Genomic DNA, 22,633 nt, shown 5'->3' with positions numbered 1-22,633 from the left:
ATCTTTCACATGCGCACAACAGATGTCAAATGCCTGACTGGGCATAGTCGTTTTGTTCATGGGCAGAAAACCACTGAAGTGAGCATTCACTTCACTTCTTTCTGAAGGCATAACCTTGGTACTCGACCACGACCGCGTCTATGAACACACCACTACCTCCGATCGTCCACACTCCCTCATGAACCATGGCACCCATACCACGTCACACATACAATCCTTTCCCATTCGAGAGACCTGCCACCTCCCGTAACAACAAGAAAGTCGCCTCCCGCAATGATCCTGTCGCCTCTGACAGTGATCCTGTCACCTCCCGTAACCACAAACTTGTCGACGCCTCCAACAACACCACACGCCAGAAGTCCAACGTCCACACACCACGTCCCGCACTTCCCTCTGGGAACCTTCGACCCACAGGCGCGTACCCAGGCCAATTCGCCCCTCTCACCAAACGCACCTCTCTTCCGCCGCCAGGCGAGATGACCCAGCACGCGGAAGAGAATCTGCGAGCTGCAGAGACGAGGGAGGCGAGGAGAGCGGCTGAGAGGAAAGCGGAGAGGAAGGCGAGGAAGGAGACGAAGAAGCAGATATCGGAAGAAGTGAAAAGCAAAGATGCCGAGAACGATGGCAAAGGCGGCGATGAGGCTGAGGGTCAAAGCAAGGATGGGATCGTTGAACAAGAAGAGAAGAGAGTTGCTGCGGATAAAGAAAAGAAGAAACGCAAGGCAAAGACACCGAAGACTCCCGGTTTGATTCAAGTCTTGGAGATGCAGAGTCGGGTGGCGGGATATGAGGTATGTCTTTCTTGCATATCATGATACTTCTGGGATCTGATCGACTGAGTTGAGACTTACATTATTACAGGTCAGCAAAACAGGAGAACTGACATACATACCTTTCACCTCGCGCTTCGTCTCGATGAAAGTTCAGCGGAGCCGGCGGCAGCGGCAACAGGAAGCTGAAGCCCCGGAAAATGCTGAGAGCGAGACACTCGGGCAAAACGAGAAGTCCTCTCAAAGAGGCGAAGACAAGAAGAAAACCATCTTCCCATTCCTAAAGCCCGAAACTGTCAAAATCCGCATCTACAAGCTCCTCGTGGTCGAGACAAAGCTTTGTATCTGGCCAGCAACCAAAGCAGGCCGAGAGCAGCCTGACATCTCGATGGTGTGCAAAGAAATTCGAAGAGCTGTTCTTCCGATCTACTATGGCGAGAACACATTCGCGGTGGATATTGCTCCATCCAACGCGCCAGCTGTGGTCAAGAAGACAGGCTCCGCGCCAGCCAGAGAACCATTGACGGGACTTGTTGCGGTGCAGAAGTGGGCTGAGGTCTTGAGTACCAAGCACAATGAGGGTGGGAAGTGGTTCGGTATGGTGAGGAATTGGTGCTTCAGTTATCGCGATCCTTTAGCTGGATTTGGCGGTCGGGGAACTGTCCCTGGCACAGTGGAGGGCAAGCGGGACTTCATCGTGAATGTGCAGGTCAGCACAAAGCGCGACAGCACAGTCGATGATGGCGAGGCAGGCGGCGTACGCCAAAGCGCTCGCGCTGGTCCCATTGTTGAGGTACATCGCGAAGCTGCGTGCATCATGCCAGGATGGAGCGATTGTGGCAGATGCATGGTTCAGACGACTCCTGAGATTCTGGTGGTGGCAATCCAAAACTGGTTGCGAAGTGATCGCAAGGCCTCCGAGGGTCTTGAAGAGCTTGTGCTGGAGATGAGGAAGATGGTCGATGGACTTCCGGCAGCTTGCTGCACAAGGACGCCGCCCAACGGTGAGCGTCCAGTTCTTCTTCCATGAGAGACTCCAGCATATGGGCAAAGCCTTGCGTCCTTCGGCCTCGATGGCGCTTCTATCGCCTGCAGTAGCCACACCTTTGCGTCCTGTAGCCAGCACATGTAGACATTTGCAAAAAGACTTTCCCCTCTCAACCCACAACCTCCCTCAACGCCTTCTTGACCTCCACCCTCTGCCTCTCCTCCTCCCACCCCTCCCCATCAGCCCTAACAAGCAACCTTCCAATCGCAACCGTCTCCCTCACACTCCCACTATCCACCCAAACTCTCCCATTCCTCCCCACCGCAACCTCGAATTTCAGCTTCTCTCCCACAACATCCAGCACCACAACTCCACCCTTTTTCCCACCCAACATCAACCTCCTGGCAAACCCCGCACTAACATCAAACACCATCCCTCCAGTCAAAGGCCCCATCCCCTCTCCCTTTCCAGTATTCGAATTCACGCATTCGATCTCCGTATCATCCCATTTATTCACTTTCGATACACGCGCATAGACTAAATCACCACTCTTCAATTGTGGTCGGGTTTTTTTACTCGCGCCTTCGAAGGAGAGTTGGCCGAGTAAGGCGTAAGGTGTGTGGGGTGTCAGAGAGCAGTGGTAGGTATCTGTACTGCTGTGGTGGATTTGAGCGATGACGAGATCGTTCACGGCGGGGAGATAGCGGCCATTGGAGTGTTCGAGCCAGAGGGCGGATTTTTTGTGGTCGACTTGGAGGGTGCCGGCGCTGGTGGAGAGGAGGGTTGAAGGTGGGAGGTGTCGGAGGTGAGGGCCGAGGGTGAGGGTGCCTTTCTTTGATTTTGGAAGGAGTTCGGAGGGTATGGGGTCTCCTGGAAGGAGAATTGTCGAGGTCATTGCTATGTCCTTGCAAACAGATGGTGATGTCTTCTGCTCAAGATTGTTCTTGATAGCTCATGTTGATAGGCTGGTTAGGGCTTCGGGACACCGAGCCGAAGTTTCCGACCAGGGTCTGTACGTTTTTTTGGATTTGTTGCGACAACTTGCGGGAGGAGAGCAGATCGCTTCTTTTTGACATCTCAAACACTCGTTGCACACCCGTCAAAATGAGCGCAGACAACGGAGCATCTGCCACTGAGCAGGAGAACTCCCGCAATGTCATCGGTATCTCCTTTGGCAACTCGTACTCCAGCATCGCCTACACAAACGCTGCAGATGGAAAGGCTGAGGTGATTGGTATGCTGAGACATTTCCCACCTGCTGCATGACATGCCGTACTGACTCTCTACTACAGCCGATCCTGATGGAGATCGTCAAATTCCTACTGTTCTCTCATACGTTGCCGGCGAAGAGTTCCACGGTGCACAGGCAAAGGCCCAGATTGTCCGAAACCCACGCAACACCATTGCCTTTTTCAGAGATTTCCTCGGAAAGTCCTTCAAGGAGATCGACCCATCAGCGAACCACTCCAGCGCACACCCGATCGAGCACGACGGCGGAAAGACAGCAGCATTCCAGGTGCAAGAGAAGGAAGTCGCAGAGGGCGAGGAAGGTGAAAAGAGCACATTGAGTGTCAGCGAAGTTGCAACAAGACACATCAGGCGGTTAGCACAGGCTGCTGGAGACTACTTGGGCAAGCAGATCAACGCTGCTGTCATCACTGTTCCTTCAGACTTCACCGATGCTCAGAAGGAGGCTTTGACGGTGGCTGCGAAGAATGCTGGTATCGAGGTGCTGCAGTACATCCCAGAACCTGTTGCTGCTCTTCTGGCATACGACGCCAAGATCCAGTCTGCAGGCGAGTCAAACCCAGCACAACAAGACAAGGTTGTCGTTGTTGCAGATCTTGGAGGCACCCGATCAGACATTGCTGTTCTTGCCAGCCGAAATGGCATATACACCACTCTCGCGACTGCGCACGACTACGAATTTGGAGGTGCCAGCTTGGACAAGGTGTTGATTGAGTACGCTGCAAAGGAGTTCTTGAAGAAGAACAAGAATGCCAAGGACCCCAGGACAAACGAGCGCAGCTTGTCAAAGCTCACACTGGAAGCTGAAGCCGTGAAGAAGGCACTCAGTATTGGACAGTCCGCCAACTTCTCCATTGAGAGCTTGATCGACGGCATCGACTTCACACTCACAGTCAACCGTACACGATTTGAACTGCTCGCAAACAAGATCTTCGCCTCATTCACCCGTCTTATTCAAGGTGCAGTCCAGAAGGCCGACCTCGATATCCTGGACGTGGACCAGATCCTCCTCTCTGGCGGTACCTCACATATCCCAAAGATCGCCTCAAACCTGCAGAGCGCTTTCCCAGAGACTACTGTCGTGGTTGCACCAAGCACCACACCATCTGCAGTTAACCCATCTGAGCTCACCGCACGTGGAGCTGCCATCCAGGCATCGCTCATCTCAGAGTTTGAGCCCGCCGACGTCAAGGAGAACACAGAAGCCGTTGTGACGGTGACGCCCCACCTTCAGAACGCCATCGGTATTGTGTCCGGTGACGATCAGTTCTCCGTCATTGTTCCCGCAGACACTCCTGCTCCTGCACGGAGAACTGCACTCATTCCCGTCCCACAAGGTGGTGATGTGCTCGTCAAGCTCGCAGAGGGCGTGTCAGAAATCAAGGTCACGCAAGAAGAGAAGCCAGCCACGAACGGCAAGAAGGATGACGATGAGGATGACAGCGACGAGGACGATTCCGATGACGAGCCCGAGGAGATCCGCGAGAAGGTCTACAAGACTGGCAAGCCCCTTGCCGAGTTCGCCATCAAGGGCGTGAAAGCCAAGGGCCAAGTCGAGGTGCAGATCAACATCGCGGCGGACCTGACACTGACCATCGTGGCGAAGGAGAAGGGCGGGAAAGGAGGTGTTCGCGGCGTGATCGAGGCGGGCAAGGCGACGAGCAACGGCTCCGCTTAGAAGGCGAAAGTTGCGATTCGACGCGGATCTGTTTGGAGTATGCAATGATGATGACTTCGGGAGGATAGAGAAAGCGGAAATGCATCGCAGCGACGAAAGGCATGGAGTTGCTACAGATAGAGGCGAATATTGAAAGCGTGATTCTTGTTCCTTCCTTGAGCAGATGCGTCACGCGAGTTCCACTTCACAACGCTCCTGCTTCACTTGGCGCGTCTCGTTCGCGCGGATTTCACTAGCGCGTTCTGGTGCCTGTGCGCTCTTTCGTCTGAACCACTTCAGCAGGCTCGCGGACGTGAGTCCCGACGAGACTTCGGAAGCACTACTGAGGCAAAGACGACTTCCATGCGCTGACCTCTCCCCGGAGCAACTCGCACCACGCCATGGCAGAAGTTGGCAATCCCATCGACTCAGTGGCTGCACCCGCGGCACAAGTCACAGGCAATACGGGCGGGATGATGGCGAACGTCTTATCACAAGCGGGCGGAGATCAGGGAGTGCTCGATCCAGGCAGCGCCCTCCTGCAATCCGCTTCGGGTCAAGAAGCAAGTGGAACTCAGAAGGCCGCATCTGCCGAGACCATCGACGAAGCCGATGAAGCTCGTCCGGCAGGAAGCTTCTGATATCTTCTACGGAGAGAATGTGGCGAGGTGCAGATTCGCGGTCCAAGGCATGAGTGTACAGTCTTCCTCATTGTTGGGGCGAGAGCTCTTGCAGACTCGTGAATTTGACACCTACCCGTCGCACTTGCTCCGCGTGCGTCGACTCGAAGTTCATTTGTATTACAGGGAGAGTACTGTTTCTGACACGCATTTTCTGCTCAACACATTCTTGATCAAACTCGCCTCCTTCCTGATGGACAACCACTCGGTGAAGCATCTCACGATCGTTGTGGATATTGATGAGCAAGTCGAAGAATCCGACTACGCTACCATCTTGTATCCGCTTCGACGATTGCGCGGCATTCACGACGTTCAATTTCGCGGCAGTATCCCAGATAAATATCGGATCCGGCTGATTGATGACATGAGGAGCTCCAAGCCGGCATACAATACTCTGCGACAAATGCGATTACTTCTGGAGGAATCATCCCAGCATATTGAGCTACTCGAATCTCTCACTGTGCAGGAGTTTGAGTGTGATTGTGGTGAATGTCCAAGGACCGGCGACAGATCGGAGCGATTGTGCGAGCTACGACGGCTTCGTGAGTCAGTGGAAGAGTCGGAAGTAGTGGGCTTCTTGTCGGTTTCAGAGGAGACAAATCTGCAAGCGAAACTTGGCCAGCTCAAAGATGCCCTCGATGAGTGCAGCGTTGAACAGTTGAAGAGGCTTTTTGAAAAGATTGAAGCGGCGGAGAAGGCTAGAAAAGCGGCTACTGACGATCCCTCCGTCCTTGATCAGGCGAACTCACGTGGTGTTCAGGACGACATAGATGAGGGATATGATTGGTCAGACATTGACTAGCTGTCTAAATACTTTACGGCGCTGGCACCATTCCCGCTGGCAAGCCTTTGCCTTCCTGGTTGCTGTTAGCATGCGTGCGACATTGCATGGATGGCAACTCACCTTTACACCACCCTTCCATTTCGACTCGATTTTCTCCCACTCGATTTCGCCAAGTGTCTTCGTGCGAAGGACATTTGCCTTGAAGCTCGACAACTTCGGCAACTTCTCGGAGAGCCGATTCATGTCGAAGACGTCGGGGAATGTCTTTGCGAGCGTCTGTTTGCGAGGATTTTGGACCTCTGCGAGTGTGTTAGAAGTATGTTCGACGTTCGGTATTGGCAAGCGGAGAGTGCGGGTTTCCGATTGACAGTCAATCTGTAGACTGCACGTAGATACGCAGCATGCAGCGCACGAAAGTTGTGATGAAATGCACTCACCCATGAAGAACCTCAGACTGGGGTTGGCCACGATTTCCACCTGCTCCAGATCTTTGCACAGCTCCATCGCATTCAGCAAGTCTTTCTTCGTTTCCTCGCCGGGCTCGATTTCTGCTGTTAGACTCATCACCATGAGACCCTTTTGCTTGTCTAGCACCTTGCGAATCTGCTCTGGCGTCAAGGTATACAGTGTGGTGTTCAATGCACGAAGTCCCTACAATTTTCATGTCAGCTTCACAAAGTCACGTAGCATAACTGTCTCAGAACGCGTGTATCTCACCCTCGGCACCTGCTCCCCTTCCGTGAGTGCCTCAATCAACTCATTCGCCAAAGTCTTATTAAAAGCCATAATCCCCTCCTTATCCGCCGCCCCCGCAATGACAGTCGGATCCTGCTCATCCTCCTCCTTACTAACATGTTCTGGCTCCGCAAGATTGAACGAACAAGAAATCAACCCGGGCCCAATAAGCAAAGGCAACTCCGTCGCCTGAATCTTCCCCATAAAATCCTCATCTTCATGACGAAAAGTATAATTCACTTCCAAAAACATCAACCCCCTCCTGGCATGACTCTCATCTTCCGAGCCATCGTTATACTTCAGCCATTTCGCCGCTCGTTCGAAGAAGTGTGGTTTGGCGAAGACGTCGAGGAGGTGGAGAGCTCGTAGGTTTCGTGACTTTTTGAAGAATTCTATGGCGTCTTGTTGGGTTTCCGGGGTGATTCCGGCGAAGAGTTGGGAGTAGATTACGAGGCTTTTGAGGTTGGGGAGGCGGTCGGCGAGGGTGGAGAGGAAGCCTTTGGGGTAGCCCATGCTGAAGAGTTCGAGGGTGAGGGATTCGATCGACGTGGGGATTGTGGTGGGGATGGTCCATGGTCGTTGGAGGATTTCTTGGTATTCGTCGACTTTGAGGTCGCTGGTGAGCGTAAGAGCTTGGAGGCCGCGGGCTTCGGGTGGGAAGGAGGGGATATTGAAGTCTGTGAGAGGGATTTGGGCGCCTTGGGCAGCGGATGGGTCGACAGGTTGCTGTTGCTGGGCAGGCGCGGATTGAGGATCCGGGAGGCTCTGAGGTTGTTGTTGGACTTCGGTAGCCATGGTGAAAGCTGCGCTCTAGAGGTCTATGGATAGTATACAATGCAGATGCTGAGAGAAATGTAGAGAGAGGAAAGCAGGTGAGAAATGTGAGGTGAGGAAGAATACTACCTGGTATTCATCTGATCCTACAACATCCGCTCGCGACAACCAAGATGAGGGGTACGACGAAGCAGCTCGCCGCTCTTCGAGCTGTTTCCATTCGTGTGGACCTGGTATCCTGGCATACCGGGACATGGCTCCCCTCTTTGTCGCCCGTCAGATGCGGAGGGGTCGAATGTGGGGAGAGGACAGGGTTCGTGCAGGAGGATGTGAAGTTGACGAATGGGCACTAGGCTCGATTGGAGTGGTTGCGGTCATCTGCGGAAGTCCTCACGCTGTGCGGCGTCGAGTCCGATGGACTAACAGACATCGTCCATCTTGGCCGTGTCTCGTCTTTCCAATCTTCCGAAAGGTGTAATCCGGATGTGCCGTCGCATCGAGTGCTGCAGTGAGGTGAGTTTGCCTGAGACAGGCCACCGCTTCCGCCACTGAGCGGAGAGAGATGTCTCACGGCGCTCATGCAAGGATGCCTTACCCGTCGACGAGCATATTCCGACTTCATGCTGTCCAAATCCTGGTCGCAAACACAAGAAAGCAACATATGTCGATGATTTGATGACTCTTTTGGCGCACTCTTTGATGATTGATCGCATCTTGGTGGCCGTCCGAATAAGCGGCTGAAGGGTCGGTACACGAGTCAGGCCAATGTCCATCTACAACCCTTAGGGTTACATGAGCACAAAGTCGTGAGGCGATCACCATGCTGCGACAACGAGGTTTGGGATCTTGATAACCTCCAATCCGATTGAGAATGGTAACAAAAGGAAGTCTGAAAAGCCTCGGAGCCGTAGCTGCTGTCTTGCATTTGGTGTGGTGAATCTGCTTGATTCCTGCCATCTCCAAAATGCTTGAGATTTGGAAAGTGACACTGCCTATGCAGCAACTACCTTAAGACCTTCCGCCACGAAAGAATACGAGACCACAAGAATATTATTATCAACACTCTTCCCTACCCGTATACCTGCAAAGGCTACATCTCCCGCCAGATTCGATGCAACAATGCCAACAGATGGCCGCCTCAAAGACTCCCGACGATACAGCAGCGAGAGCTGCCTACGTCGACCGCAACCGTGCCAGCTGGTCATCTCGCGAGTGCGCACACGATACGGACGCCGCGCATCTTTGCTTCCTGTATCGCGTGTCCGCCATCGCACAGCCGTCGCATGTCCCTTTCGCACATCGCAGCCAATACTCAGTCCTCGCGCAGAACGCTGTCACCGCCTCGGTACGTGATTGCTGCGGTCGATCGAAAGCGCATCTTTGTGCTGCAGAGCAGACGACAAGCAAGCGTCTGCCTCTGAGCGCGCGATGGCTTTCGAAGGGAAAGGGGTGGCAAGGAGGCGGCCCTACAGTGGTGCGGACAATGACTGGAGCCAGCACCCCAGGAGCGTCACAGAGGGCAGCAAGACAGCGAAGTCAGCATGAAGATGAAGGAGCGCGCGAGTATTATGCGACGTGACCAGTGGCGTGGACATCGTACGGCTCGAGGTCTTCGGGGGCATGGTTGTGTACGCAGGATGGGTAGTATACGAGATAGGAGTTAAATGCATCGCTACATACATGTGCTATGGGTGTCAACTGCAGCACACATATTACTCTGATAGTAGAGGCACGAGAGCGCACGTTACATGGTGGTAAGTGGTCGACTGTGCACACATGGAAGACTTGCGACCGTAGACTTGGCGTTATGCATTCATGCGACCGTGAGACTGCGAGTGTGATGGTGCAGAACTTCACGGCCAAACAAGCAGCGTACTTTGACGAGATTGATGATATATTATCTAAGATGCTACGATAGTTGTGCTATCTGTGCTACGTGAACATTGCCCTGACGTGTCCAGTCGGGGTTGAGCGAGCGTGTGCGGACGTCGAGACTTTGCGACCGTGAGCAGCTGTGTTTGGAGGACGCAGCAACTTCGAAACACACCAATTGACTACGCATCGAGCGACTGCCCTGCTGAGACGACCACTGCAAGAGACTGACGTCTCGATCGTGCAGCGAGCAGCGTCATCTTTGCACATATGCCTATGCTGCATCTCGATTGCAGATGTCATCGCTCGAATGCTGCAGGATGCTACGCACCACGTATCACCAGTCGTGCTGCCAATAAGAATGGAGGATCACTGCGAGCACTGCAGAGACGTATCACTGATCGTACTGCCAATGAGAATGGAGGATCAGTCCTTTGCTTCCAGCAGCTTCTGCAGCGAGTGATCCTCCAACCTCCTTCGGATCGAAGTTCGGTTTGCGCGCCAGAAATTTGGTCAAGCCAAAGCAAACATCGTACGACGTGTGCTGTTTCTCTGCGGTTCTCTGCGGCAGTTGCGGAGGAGGTTGGGAGAAGGGACTTTGTGAAGTCCTGCGTGACCTGCTTGACTTGCTGCAGCCACTCAGAAGCCCGCTGATATGACCACCAAGTTCGCTTCCGCGGTTCGGGTGAAAGCTGGCAAACGATATATATATCACGTCCTCGCCCACCTTGTTCCTCGACTCTTTTGCAACTCATATCTTTACCATTTCGAAGCCTTTGGAGTCCAGGAGAATGCTGGAGCGAGAATCCTCGATGCGACTTGTTCGGCCGTCGGCTTTTGGGGATGGAATTCGAGCGGCGTTTCGATGTGTCGCTTCGGCTGGACGTCTATACCGCGTTGCCCTCCTAACCTTTGGCTTTGCACTCTACCACGGCGAACATGGAAAATGTCAGATTTCCCAGCCCCCCAAGGAAGTTCGGTACGCGTTGATTCTGTGCTCGTTTGCAAGCATAAGTACTGCCCTTTCTTCTCCCCCAATTCTCTTCCTTTTCTCTTCACACACGGCGGTCATCAATTGGTATTACTCCCCAATTAACAACTAGTCGACGATTGTTGCTCATACAACTCTTCAATCAAAACAAACATCAGCATGCAGCTTTGCGGTTTGTCCCTTCCGAGGGTGTCCTTCTCTCGCCTTTGGCGTAAGAAGGACTGCAACCAGAACTACGCAGCTTCTTTGAAGCTTGGGTCTTACGACTTGACTCTGCCCTGCGAGTGCGTACGCTTTTGGGACGCGGACGAGGTGGGCGCTCTTCCGAACAGCGTGTCCAGGTTCACCGGCAGTAACTATACCCTCTCCATCCCCATCATCCTCACCGTGCCACCACAGGGCGAAACGTACTAACGTCTCACAGGTATGAGGCCGCATGAGCTGGTTCGCTATACTTACGGCGAGACTTGTTCTCAATGTAAGGGGGAGCAGCCTGCACGCATCGTTAGATGTGAACGCAGGATGCAGTGACTTGTGGCGTCTTCGGATGCCCTTTCACGCTAAATCTCAAACTGCATGTGCCTTTTGATCATGCAGGGGAAGCTCTGGCTGCCGGTCGACATACAGACTCAGGCGGCTGAGCAGACGTTCCTTCGGGGCGTCGCGCATCAATACAACTTCGAGAGGTCTCAAGGCCAAATCGTTGTTGGGTAAGCCCTCTGGCGTCTTCGGATGCCGAGGGCATGGTCCTGGCTGGCTTCGGCCGCGCCGGTGACCAGCTGCGCAAACGAGTCTGCACCTTCACGCGGTGCGCGGCGTCAGTAGCGGTCAGAGTCACGAAAGTGACACCTGGCGTCAGCGAAGCCGAGACAGACTCACCCGACCGACGACGACCTCCTCCTCCTCGACCGCCCTCCTCGACCGCCCTCCTCCATCGTCCTCCTCCTCGACCCGCCTCCTCCGCCGTCCTCCTCCTCGATCCACCTCCTCCGCCGTCCTCCTCATCCGCCGTCCTCCTCCTTCGTGCGTTCTCCTCACCGCCGTCGCTCCATCCTACCTCGACCGCCCTTCGCTCCCTCGTCGCCCTGTCCCTTCGCTCAGCTTGGCACCGGCCAGCTGTACTTGTAGTTAGTTCTCTCAGATAGCTGTACAATGTTACTGCTGTCCACCATTCTCTGCTTCGCAATGTGCCAGTCTTTTGAATGTTGTGCCTGCTCTCATCTTGTATCTCACCGTGACTGAGCCCATCACTGCCGCCACGTGTTCCCCTGCTGGCCTCTAGGTAGCCATCTGCCATCTTGAGAGGTGACAACTTTGTCTTGTCACCACGCGGTATCTCCATCTCATTGTCCTCATCTCTGCCGCCGAGTGTAGCTCTACCGTCCTCGTGGTCGCAGTTCTGGCGTCGTGGGACGTGTCTCTCGAGGCCGTCTCGTCGCGTGTCTCGCCATCATGGTCCTGGTCGCTGCTGCCAGGTGCCCCTCTGCTGGCCTCTAGCTAGCGATCTGCCATCCTGAGAGGTGGCCACTTCGTCTTGTCATCACGCCGTATCTCCATCTCATTGTACTCATCTCTGCCGCCGATTGTAGCTTTGCTGAACTCGTGGTCGCTGTCTGGCAGCTTGAGTCGTGTCTCTCGAGGAAGCGTCGTCGCGTGTCTCGCCGTCACTGTGCTGAGCGCTGCTGCCAGGTGTCCCGATGGCGAACTCATGGTCGTAGTCTGTTATCGTGAGAGTCGAAGCGTGCATGTTCTCACCTCTTGCCACGCGTCGTCCGCCACTGTCACTGCCCTTGTCACTGCTGCCTGTCTGCCCCTGCCATGCTCACAGTTCCCCTCGGTCATCGTAAGATGCGCCTGTCCGTCATCGTCAGTGCAAGCATACCAGAGCCTCGCCCCCGATATTTCTTTCCCTTCTCTCTTTGTACACCCACGACCAGCCAGTTGATATTACTCCTCAACTAACAGCAAGTCGACGATCATATCTCATACAACAATAAGATCAAAACAAACGCCAGCATGCTGCGACTTGTGCCTCACCACCACGCCCTCGATCCGCCAGCCGTCACATCATCGGCCACCAGGACCACCACTTGCTACGCGCTCCGTCGCAACGGCCAGCGTCACAGGCGTGAGGCTCTTCCACAGGCTCGACCGTTGTATATCATACAACTATACAATCAAAACAAACAACAGGATGATTTGGCTTCTGTCTCACCGCCACTGCCATATTCCCGACTGCCTGCCGTGCTCACAGTTCCCTTTGAGCATCGTGAGACGCGTCTGTCTGCCATCGTGTTGGTGTTCCTCCCCAGCTCACAACCAGTCGACGACTCTTGCTCATACAACACTTGAGTCAAAACAAACATCAGCATGCTTTGCGGTCGCGTTAGTGTTGCTCCCCAGCTCACAACTAGTGGACGATTCTTGCTCATACAACTCTTGAATCAAAACAAACACCAGCATGTTTTGCAATTGTGGCTCACCGCCTCCGCCCTCATTCCCACCGCCACATCTACCGCTGCGGTGCTCATCTGGGAATCGTGGGACGCGACTCACTCCATGGGTCGTCACATCATCGTGGAAGAAGGGCTGCAACCAGAACTACGCAGCGTCTTTGAGGCTGGGGTTTTCCACTCCCGACTCACCACCGTCATCGCTCACTAGACCTAATACGTGCCTTCGCTCACGCTTCTCGAGACACGTGCCTCAGCCGGCATGTCTGGGCAGATTCACCCCACTGGACGATCTTATCAGCGCCCGCCGCGGAATCTCTTGGAGCGACTCGTTTGCGCGAATGGACGTCCGAGAGTGAGCGGAACTCGCGAGATTCCAGTCAAGACACGCCAGTGATCGCACGGTTGGAGAGCATGGCACTGAGAAGAGCCTTTGGGAAGATCTACTTCGGCACAACATTCACTTCGAGCTTGTGTGCAGAGAGTGGACGAGGATTCCAGGAGAAGGTATTGTTGGCGCTGGGGTAAGCCCTGCGAAATGGCCGAATGTCTTGCGCGGACTAAGTACGCTCAGGTGGCAGCATGATCAATGTAGACGTACGGCGCACACCGGGGAACTTCCACCTGGAAGACAGTGCCCGTCAGAAGCTGGCGAGCTGGTAGTGGATGTGTGCTCGGGGGCATAGATTGCCGATGGTGGTGGGCGAGGCCTCAGTAAGCGCTGGATGTCTTTTTGAGACAAGACAGATCCTTGGACTTGCGACATTGTGATATTTGATCGCTGAGCGGCACTTTGCCAGTAAGCTACGCGTCGTGGCCTCGCGCAGGTGTTCCGTGCAAGGCTGCTTTCTTCATACAGAGCTCAGGAGATCTTGACCAGACTTCTTCATTTCCCTGCCGTCGGCTCCTCTAGTTGTCGAGCCTCTTCACCTATCAATCTCGCTGGGTCTGGAGACGATGAGGAGCATGTCACTCCAACCCGTGGCCGCACTCAGCGTAAATTTGCCGTGGACGGTCGCATCCCCCGCCGCCGCGGCTGTCGCTCTTCTTCGACTGCCCATCCCTCCGGAAGCCAACTTAGCCAGGATCTTGCCAAATCCCTTGTCTTTTCACTTTCCACACGACGGTCATCAGTTGATATTACTCCTCAACCAACAGCAAGTCGTCAACCAACAGCAAGTCGTCGATTGTGATTTACAACTTCTCAGCCAAAGCAAACGACAGCGTGCTTTGCGGCTTGTGTCTCGCCGCCACCGGACTTATTCCCGTCGCGCTCACATTTCTCGACAGTTCTCATTTGTCGCCGTGAGACGCATTTGTCTGCCATCGTGCTGGTATTACTTCCTAGCCCACAGTCGAGCCCTTCGATCAGAAACAATCGTCAGTACGGTTTGCGGTTTCGTGTTGGTGTTACTGCCCAGATCACGATGAGAGGACGACTGTTCCTCATAAAACTCTGGGAGTCTCTCTGTCATCGCCCTCGTCCCTTCCGCCACATCTACCACTGCCGTGCTGTTGTTATCAGTCTGTCCTCTGAGGATCATGAGACGCGTCTCACTTCGTCTGCTGTCTCATCATCGTGAACGAAGGACTGCATCCAAAACTGCATCGCTTCTCTGAAGCTGAGGTCTTCAAAACGACCTTGCGGATGCCATGAGTACCATTGCGTCGTAAGGCGTTCTCTGCTGTATGCTGCGCCGCCATTGTCAGAGTCACAGGTGTGAGGCTCTTTCACGCGCGCGTTTTCTCCTCATCTCGACGCATTCTTGCACCTTCATTCACGGCTCGCCGCCGCCACATGCTCCGCTGCCGATCTCAAGGTTATAACCTGCCGTCGTGAAACCGAGGCTTACGTCTATGGCTGCCCCGGCCGTCACAACGTCACACCACTACGATGTCGCCTTACCAGCTGAACGCTCGACCTCCACCGCCAGATGGTTGCACGAGAGGTCTCTCCACGAGCACGCCTAGCTCTGACCACGTCCCGTGTGTCCTCACGACCCACCGCCGGACCCGGCCCATACGATTGGTCGATGCCCTCGCTCACGCTTTCTAAAACACGCGCCTCGCTGTACTCCCTCAGAGTCACAACACTGAGCCATTCTTCCAGCGCCTGCTGTGTTTACTCATCATCGACGTCCCTCGATCAGCTGCTGCGCAATGGCAGTCAGCATGACAGCGAGCGATGTGCGCTTGTTGCGAGCACTCCGCCGGAAATAACGGTTGCTGGATCCGGCCAGGACGGAGCTTGTACTTGTTGCACCAGGAAAGCTCACGCAAATTCACGGACCGCCGTGTCTCCTCAAGATTGATCATCGGAGGTCTATCCGCGAGCGCGCTCACCTTTTACCGCGACGCGTGCATCCATGTCTCGCCGCTGTCAGAGCTCCAGACGGCGGCTGTTTCGCGCGCTCGCTCATGCTTTGCTGAGACACGCGCCTTACCGCCCTCTCTATGCGCAGATCCTCGCCACTTCGCCATCCTGACGCCGTGCGACGGGCTTCACAGACCAACGCGTTTGCTCGAGAGCGATCCATGGCGCTGAAAAGAACTTGTAACAAGACGCCCCTTGGTGCAGTGCTCGTCCCGAGATTGTGAACTGGGATTGGAGATGGCCTTCAGGGGAAGATGAGGCGTAGATCAGAGTTGGTTGCCTATGGGATTGGACATAGTCCGGACAGGTTCTTGAATCTTGGACATTGGGAGTACTTGGTCGAAGAGCAGCTCTTGACCGATGAACTTGGCGTGGTAACGGGATGTTGGCTAGTTGTGCGCAGCTAGTCTCTCCGTATCAACACCGGGAAGCTGAGACCGGGCGCTCCCATCGTGCGCTGATTGTCGAAGCCATCATACGGAGTCAGTCCCATCTCTTGCACTTCATTGTCATGGACCGGTCTTCTCAGAGCGTCCCGACTATGCCAAAGGCTGTGGGAGCGGCATCAGCCTTGCGCTTTTGATTCAGACTGGCTTCATGCTGGAATAGTGGACCAGGAAAGTCGCGGATAGTCGATACACGAGGAATAAGCGCCAAGTATGCTGTCAAGTCCTCAAGTAGTTGCTGCGCGTACCAGCACAATCCTCCTCAAGCTCGTGATAATCGACATGCCAGTTCCTCCTCTTCACCCCTGAGTTATGACTCTCATTCAGCCGGCATCCTGTCCTCCGGTCCCGAGCTGCTGCCATCTCCTAGCTCAAGAGGACCGTGAATCGGCCCTTGTTGTCATAACTAGTAGGCCGTGGCTCCCTTGTCGTCGGAATTAATGCTTCGCAAAACCCCTTGGCGGAGGAGTCTTCTCACCGCCCTTCGAACGGCTTTCGATGAATCCGCAGAAGGCCGACGAAGGCACTGACAACTGGTCTTTCTCACTAAGTATCGAGTCCTGCTCGATGCTCGCAAAGAAAAGAGAAGGTGGAGTCACTTGGTAAGCGAAATGTGGTACGTGGAACCATGCCAAGCTAAGCTTCTATTGACTTCACCCACGACCCTCTCGTTCCTCGGACTCCAGGCGGTACTCTCTTCGCGACAACGGACGAGCACAGAATGAGATTGCGAACAGTTTTGCCCGCGTTCTCGTCTGGGGTACTGGCAATCGAGCCCAGATTGGACAGCTCGCAGAGGTGAGGGTCGATCTAAAGCAGAAGTCAGTAGCACTGAAGGGGCTTGGGACTCAAGAGTCTGGTCAGACCAAGCTGACACACAGAATGGCTGCACAAGTACGACGATCATACACGGAGAGCGACGACTGTGTGGCGGATCGTCTTGTCTGAGAAAAACGCCAGAGACCGGGATTGCTATCCTCAGCTTTGATTCGAAGGTACGCTCTTAATCTCAGATGTCCGCTGATATGTCTGCAGATAGAACCGATCAAGAGTCACCCAATATCGTCTCTGGTGCGACGTGTCCTCGTGTACCTACTGCGAAGGATTCAGTATGTCCGAACCATTGTCTGCCTACTTCTCTTCGAGCTATGTGACTCCCTTTAAGACGATTCCATGCTACAATACAGCAGACGATGTGTACGGCTGCCTTGTATCGAGAAATGCGATGTTGAATGCGAAGATGGAACATGTCTTGAACACTGTGCACTGTGCAAGTTCGGCAAAGTCTCGGCAAAATGAGCTTGCGTCAATTTCTCGGGACGCTGCTTATTCAAATTATGAAGGAGCGCAGGAATGCCCTTCATTTTAGCCTGCCGACTTGACTCCTCTTCCTTGACATACCACAACACAACACCGACTTCGCCGCCCGCATCGCGACTCGTCCAATTGCGAGTCGCGCTCCATCTCGTATCCTTCGCTCTTCGCTCCCCCGCCTCGTTCTCTCCGCATCATCCTTCGGAACACATGTTCGTGCTAGCCGAATCAGGGCATGAGCCGTTGTTCGCAAAGCCTCGGCGTCAAGCTTGAGCGGTTGTGATGACCTCACCAGCACAAATCGCAACAATGACCGAAGCGCAATTGACTTTATGCGCACGCGTGTTCGATGCACAAAAGACGCGGGTGTCCTTCGTAGACAGGTAGGCGCGGTCTGGTGTTTCCTTAACTCTCTTACTCTGCATCCTTACCTCCAGGAGCCAAGATGAAGCTCAACAGTATAGCTATCACAGCATCACTTGCTGCTACCAGTGCGGCATGGTACACGAATCCTATCACTAAACTCCTACGGGAGTCTTCACCTGCTGTCGATATTCTGCCGCCGAAGCAAGATCCTTGGTACACAGCGCCAGCCAATTTTGAGCAAGCAGCGCCTGGAGCAATTCTCAGAGTCAGGTTGGCACCTGGCAATATCACGGAGGTGCAGGGCAACTCCAGTGCGGCGTACAACATACTCTACCGGACGACAGACTCGCAGTATCAGCCGACTTGGGCAGTGACGACTCTCTTCGTGCCCAACACTACAATTCTGTTCGGCAACGATAGATTGTTGTCGTACCAAATCCCATACGATTCCGCCGATCTCGACGCCAGTCCATCTTACGCCTTGTACGGCGCTGGTCTTCCCGATATTGGAGAAGCACTCGGCAAAGGGTGGTACGTGAATGTTCCAGACTACGAGGGACCTTTGGCTAGTTTCACTGCTGGTATCATTTCTGGCCATGCGACACTCGACTCTGTCCGAGCAGTACTGAACTCTGGATTCGGTCTCAGAAATGGCACGAGATACGCAATGTGGGGATACAGCGGAGGCGCGTTGGCAAGTGAATGGGCTGCAGAGCTACAAGTGCAGTACGCACACGATCTCGACTTTGCAGGTGTCGCCCTGGGAGGTCTTACACCCAACGTCACAAGTGTCCTGCTCGCTGGCACTGGCAGCGTGTTCGCTGGTCTCATTCCTGCCGGTATCCTAGGACTCGCGAGCCAATATCCCGAACTCGAGCAATTCCTCTTGGACAATCTGAAAGAAGAAGGCGAATATAATGCTACTGGTTTCTTGATGGCCAGGAACCAAACACTCATAGAAGCCATCGGGGCGTTTAATGGCCAAGACATCACAAACTACTTCGAAGGAGGACTGGACACGCTCTTTGCACCGATCTCGCAGCGTGTCATCAATCGCGACGGTATCATGGGCTACCATGGTGTGCCTCAGATGCCAGTGTATGCGTACAAGGCAATTCAAGATGAAATCTCGCCTGTCAATGATACAGACGCGTTGATTGAGAGATTCTGCGGTATTGGAGCGACGATCAGGTATGATCGCAACACTGTTGGCAATCATGGAGGAGAGGCGACCAACAACCAGCCTCAGGCTGTGGAGTTTCTGGACAGTGTGCTTGGAGGCACGTACAACGCGACTGGATGTCAGATTCAGAACGTTACTGTTGGCTCGTAGAGTGGTCCATGGAGAACAGCACAGCCAGCTGTTTCTCTTTTCGTTCCTGGGGCGGCAGCATCGCAGGCAGAGCGTTGGCAGAAGGAACATGATAACGAATAGATGAAAGTAATGTGAACACCATCCCGACTTCTGCTTTCCTCGAATATAGATACTGCTTGTTTGTGCTCGCATCAATCGTTGGCAACGGCTTGGCATGCTCGTGACGAGGGAAGGTGTGGCGGGCTCCGATGTGCTTCCTCACCTTAGCTCTACCACCACGTTTGAGCCGCCGTACCTGCATATAGCCGCAACAAATCTGCCAAAATGTTGACCACGTCCAAACCTCCACGCTATCTTGCCCTGCTGATCCTCTGTCCCTACCCATTCCTGAACGACTGAACGACACCTCCTCGAAGTCGAGCAAATCCTCCAACCACGAACACAGAACTACCCCACCATGACCTCACCCTACACGAACCAAGAATGGCAGCGGCTCATTGTCGACGTAGAAAAGAACCTGAAAATCGACGAAAGCAAGAAATATGATATACCAGATGTAGCCAGCACGGTAGACCACACTCTTCTCAAGCTCGACAGCAAGAGCAGCCAATTCGATGAGCTATGCAAAGAGGCCAGAGAACACCAATTCGGTTCTGTCTGCGTGAGACCTGAATGGGTGAAGCAATGCGTTGATGCGTTAAAGGGCAGCGGAGTGAATGTTGCGAGTGTGGTTGGCTTTCATGAGGGGACGTATACTCTTGAGGAGAAGTTGAAGGATACGAAGATTAGTCTTGAGGGTGGTGCTGCAGAGTTGGATATGGTTGTTAATTGGCCGCAGTTGCAGAAGCAGGAGTGAGACTACCGACGGAGATGACTCTGCGGGACACATACTGACAGCTTTGCAGATACGAGACTATCTACGCTGAGCTGGTAGCGATCCGAGCAGCCGCACCACACCCAACGCTCATCAAGCTCATCCTTGAGACGTCGCAGCTTAGCGATCAGCAGATTATTGCTGGAGCGGTGCTGGCTTCGGCTGCTGGGTTGGACTTCATCAAGACTGCTTCTGGATTTCATGGACATGGGGCAACACGTAAGTTCTTCTTCACAATCGCACAGCAGTCTTGCACATCATAAGCTAACATCTTGCAGTGCCTCATGTGCGACTCATGAAGGCTGCTTGTGAATATCTTGCCCGTAATCCAGTACCTAATACTGCAACGCCAAATCAGATGCTTGTCAAGGCTTCTGGTGGCATCCGATCTTATGACGATGCGATCAAGATGCTCGAAGCTGGAGCCAGTCGACTTGGCACCAGCGGTGGTGTATTGATTGCTCAGCAGGCAAAAGAACGTGCGGCGGGCACAAGCAGCACTTCAGCTCCGACGGGCTCAACTTCTGAGTACTGATCACGACGGACTTTTTTCGGAGCACCAAACGTGCCGCAGCTGGTGTTTTGCTATCTGCAAACGGACACTGAGTCCAGACCCTTCTCTGTCCAAGTTGCAGCTTGCGCTCGAGCACACTGCGAAATCTGGTCGAGTTCTGTCATACGTGGGGTGAAGCGCCAAGGATACAGTAGACTACGCATAACGCAACGAATCAGGAACAGCATAATTGCATTTGCCTGTTCAACCATCGGGACCTGCGACATTTACTGCCTTCGATTTCCTCAATCATGAGATCGGAGAGCTCGGAAGAAGTTCTGCTGCTATCATCGATTCCAGACCTGGCTGTGCCAATGCCTCCCTGCGCTCAATGGTCGTTTCAGCTTGCATGGCGGAGTTGTGGCATTGCTGGGATTTCTTCTCTCTCTTTCCCTCCATGTTCTCCCACTGTCTTCAAACACTAAGCCTGGCATGATCTCACAACACTCTCACAATTATATTCACAGCAGCGCGTCGCACGGGTGTTCATATACCTTCATAGCCAAATATGGCTGGAGATAGCCAAAGGTGCGTCCTGCAGATGAAATAGCAGAAAGATTGCTGATGCTGATCTGTGCAGTGCGACTGCATCGCCTCGCAAAAGTAGCAATGAGTCAAGTCGACTGGGCAGGCTCAAAAGAAGTCTCCCAAAGCTGATCACTCGGTTCTCGCGCCCTAAGATTGGTGAGCGCAGCAAGACAGATGATGTCGTAATCAGGAAAGACCATGGAAAACCAGAAGTAATTCGACAAGCGGTCTCTGCTGGCGCGCATGACTGCAGGGCCATTGATGCAGATTGTCAGGCTGGCCCGAGCAAGGCACCAAATCGAATGCGATCAAGTGCTAGCGGCTATCGTGGTGACCGCAGCGCTTTGTCTACCAGTACTGGACAGTCTGTCAGCATCGACTGGGCATCACGATTGGGCTCTCCTTCCAACAGCGACCGCAATAGTGAAAGCTGGACGAATGTTACCACGCCGGAGAAGACTACTGCTGAGCGGTTTGTGCCGAGACCTGGTATCATTCCTGATACTTCTTCGGCTGAAGATGAGCGATTCTCAACTGGCTCATCTACGGACCTGATGTCGTCGCCATACGCCCCAAGAATATCAGATGGTACTCCTGCTGAATCGGTCCGTGTCCACAGCGAAGAAGTACCACCTGGGTCAGGTCTCGAGCGACCCACCGAAGGCAATGGTCTCATTAAGACCGCTTCAGCACCAGCATCCACTCAAGACGGATCTCTGGCCTACTGGCGTTCTGCTCTTTCGTCCAAGCCGGACAAAGGCAAAGGGAGAGCTTGTGACTACATTAAAGACGTGGATGGGCGAGTGTGCAGAAAGAATGGAGACAGGAAACTCACCAGACCAGCTGCCGAGATACCCGTCACCCAGAAGGCACTGCCGGTGATCAACCCCGGTCATGATACTTGGGCTGAAATGTCTTTGCAGCAGAAGAAGAAGCTCAGTGCAAAAGTCAACTCGAACCTCTCCAAATATCACTGGTCTGCTGCGGAGGAGCGAAAACAACCTGCTGTTGAGGAACCGATTGGACCTGCTGGAGAACGTGCTTATAAGTCATCGGCGTTCCCAGATACTTTGTCGCGGAAGGAGAAAGAAAGTAAGATGGCTTTGCCGCCTGTTGTTACGAGTATCAATGGCATTTCGACGACTAGGATTGTGCCTGCTGGTTTGCCGGCTGCGGTGCCTGAGGTCGAGGATGATGATGAACTTGAGAGTGATGCAAACGTACGTTCTTTCCTCTATTCATTTCATCATCATCGTGCGCTGACAACTCAACGTCCCAGTCCATCTCCTCCGTCCTCTCCGCCGCCTCCGGCAGCCGATCCGGCTACTCCATTGCCTCAGAAAGCTCCTCCAGTAACCTAATCCCGCGCCAAAGACCTCGCGACTCTGCCCGAATGTCTCGCACAGTCGGTGGAGACATGACGCATTACAGCACTGGCTCCATCGATCTGGAAGCTCTCAATTCGAAGCATGCGAAAGCTGCAGATTTTGAGAAATTCGCGAAGAAGAAGTCTTCGGGCCCGAAGAAGGCGAGTGCGGGTGCTACTAATGTTGGTGATGATGGAGAGGACGGAATGCAGAAATTGGAAATGTGGAGGACAAACTCGAAAGCGGAGGGAGCGAAGTTTGTGATTTGTCAGAGTCCGGATGAGATGAAGGAGGAGGTGGGAATGTGGTGGTGAAGTATGAATCTCTCTTCTTTGCGAAATGTGCAAATAGCACAGCACTCTCAGTAATAGTAATACCATCACAATAGACTCAATAGATCGACTAGAGCTATGCCAAACTACCTGCAAATCATGGTGGGGTTGGATCTTGTGAAGAAGCGGGGAAAGCTGATCGCTGCGAGCTTGCTTCATGGCAGGCCTCCCGCACGAGCGAGAAGACGAACTCCGTGAACGACATGTCCGAC

The 22,633-nt window shown here is 53.8% G+C and overlaps 11 protein-coding genes across 11 annotated transcripts; 7 read left to right on the top strand and 4 right to left on the bottom strand.

The window, feature by feature from the left end:
• Positions 1-185: 185 nt before the first annotated feature.
• On the top strand, positions 186-1,800 carry RHO25_002383 (uncharacterized protein; the record flags this gene model as incomplete). Its single annotated transcript, XM_065602241.1, has 2 exons — positions 186-791; positions 862-1,800. 2 exons carry the CDS (start codon positions 186-188, stop codon positions 1,798-1,800), a joined length of 1,545 nt encoding a protein of 514 aa, XP_065458313.1.
• A 127-nt stretch (positions 1,801-1,927) lies between these two features.
• RHO25_002382 (uncharacterized protein) lies at positions 1,928-2,653 on the bottom strand (the record flags this gene model as incomplete). The annotated part of the gene is made up of 1 exon (XM_065602240.1): positions 1,928-2,653. One exon carries the CDS (start codon positions 2,651-2,653, stop codon positions 1,928-1,930), a length of 726 nt encoding a protein of 241 aa, XP_065458312.1.
• Positions 2,654-2,862: 209 nt separating this feature from the next.
• RHO25_002381 (uncharacterized protein) lies at positions 2,863-4,684 on the top strand (the record flags this gene model as incomplete). Its single annotated transcript, XM_023594774.2, has 2 exons — positions 2,863-2,992; positions 3,051-4,684. 2 exons carry the CDS (start codon positions 2,863-2,865, stop codon positions 4,682-4,684), a joined length of 1,764 nt encoding a protein of 587 aa, XP_023458700.1.
• A 380-nt stretch (positions 4,685-5,064) lies between these two features.
• Positions 5,065-5,304, top strand: RHO25_002380 (uncharacterized protein; the record flags this gene model as incomplete). Its single annotated transcript, XM_065602239.1, has 1 exon — positions 5,065-5,304. One exon carries the CDS (start codon positions 5,065-5,067, stop codon positions 5,302-5,304), a length of 240 nt encoding a protein of 79 aa, XP_065458311.1.
• Positions 5,305-5,353: 49 nt separating this feature from the next.
• On the top strand, positions 5,354-6,145 carry RHO25_002379 (uncharacterized protein; the record flags this gene model as incomplete). Its single annotated transcript, XM_065602238.1, has 1 exon — positions 5,354-6,145. The coding sequence occupies one exon, from the start codon at positions 5,354-5,356 to the stop codon at positions 6,143-6,145; it is 792 nt and encodes a 263-aa protein (XP_065458310.1).
• Positions 6,146-6,158: 13 nt separating this feature from the next.
• RHO25_002378 (uncharacterized protein) lies at positions 6,159-7,657 on the bottom strand (the record flags this gene model as incomplete). Its single annotated transcript, XM_023594775.2, has 4 exons — positions 6,159-6,200; positions 6,248-6,426; positions 6,565-6,778; positions 6,845-7,657. The coding sequence occupies 4 exons, from the start codon at positions 7,655-7,657 to the stop codon at positions 6,159-6,161; spliced, it is 1,248 nt and encodes a 415-aa protein (XP_023458701.1).
• A 3,102-nt stretch (positions 7,658-10,759) lies between these two features.
• On the bottom strand, positions 10,760-11,796 carry RHO25_002377 (uncharacterized protein; the record flags this gene model as incomplete). The annotated part of the gene is made up of 2 exons (XM_065602237.1): positions 10,760-10,855; positions 11,299-11,796. 2 exons carry the CDS (start codon positions 11,794-11,796, stop codon positions 10,760-10,762), a joined length of 594 nt encoding a protein of 197 aa, XP_065458309.1.
• A 200-nt stretch (positions 11,797-11,996) lies between these two features.
• On the bottom strand, positions 11,997-12,209 carry RHO25_002376 (uncharacterized protein; the record flags this gene model as incomplete). The annotated part of the gene is made up of 1 exon (XM_065602236.1): positions 11,997-12,209. The coding sequence occupies one exon, from the start codon at positions 12,207-12,209 to the stop codon at positions 11,997-11,999; it is 213 nt and encodes a 70-aa protein (XP_065458308.1).
• A 5,322-nt stretch (positions 12,210-17,531) lies between these two features.
• Positions 17,532-18,785, top strand: RHO25_002375 (uncharacterized protein; the record flags this gene model as incomplete). Its single annotated transcript, XM_023594776.2, has 1 exon — positions 17,532-18,785. One exon carries the CDS (start codon positions 17,532-17,534, stop codon positions 18,783-18,785), a length of 1,254 nt encoding a protein of 417 aa, XP_023458698.1.
• Positions 18,786-19,224: 439 nt separating this feature from the next.
• On the top strand, positions 19,225-20,176 carry RHO25_002374 (uncharacterized protein; the record flags this gene model as incomplete). Its single annotated transcript, XM_023594777.2, has 3 exons — positions 19,225-19,619; positions 19,673-19,860; positions 19,920-20,176. The coding sequence occupies 3 exons, from the start codon at positions 19,225-19,227 to the stop codon at positions 20,174-20,176; spliced, it is 840 nt and encodes a 279-aa protein (XP_023458699.1).
• A 526-nt stretch (positions 20,177-20,702) lies between these two features.
• Positions 20,703-22,403, top strand: RHO25_002373 (uncharacterized protein; the record flags this gene model as incomplete). The annotated part of the gene is made up of 3 exons (XM_023594778.1): positions 20,703-20,722; positions 20,775-21,942; positions 22,002-22,403. The coding sequence occupies 3 exons, from the start codon at positions 20,703-20,705 to the stop codon at positions 22,401-22,403; spliced, it is 1,590 nt and encodes a 529-aa protein (XP_023458706.1).
• Positions 22,404-22,633: the final 230 nt, after the last annotated feature.

Source organism: Cercospora beticola, chromosome 2 (genome assembly GCF_033473495.1).
Source record: "Cercospora beticola chromosome 2, complete sequence".
NCBI lineage: Eukaryota > Fungi > Ascomycota > Dothideomycetes > Mycosphaerellales > Mycosphaerellaceae > Cercospora > Cercospora beticola.
The sequence above is the reverse complement of the archived record's forward strand: the minus strand, read 5'-3'. Positions and strand labels throughout refer to the sequence as shown.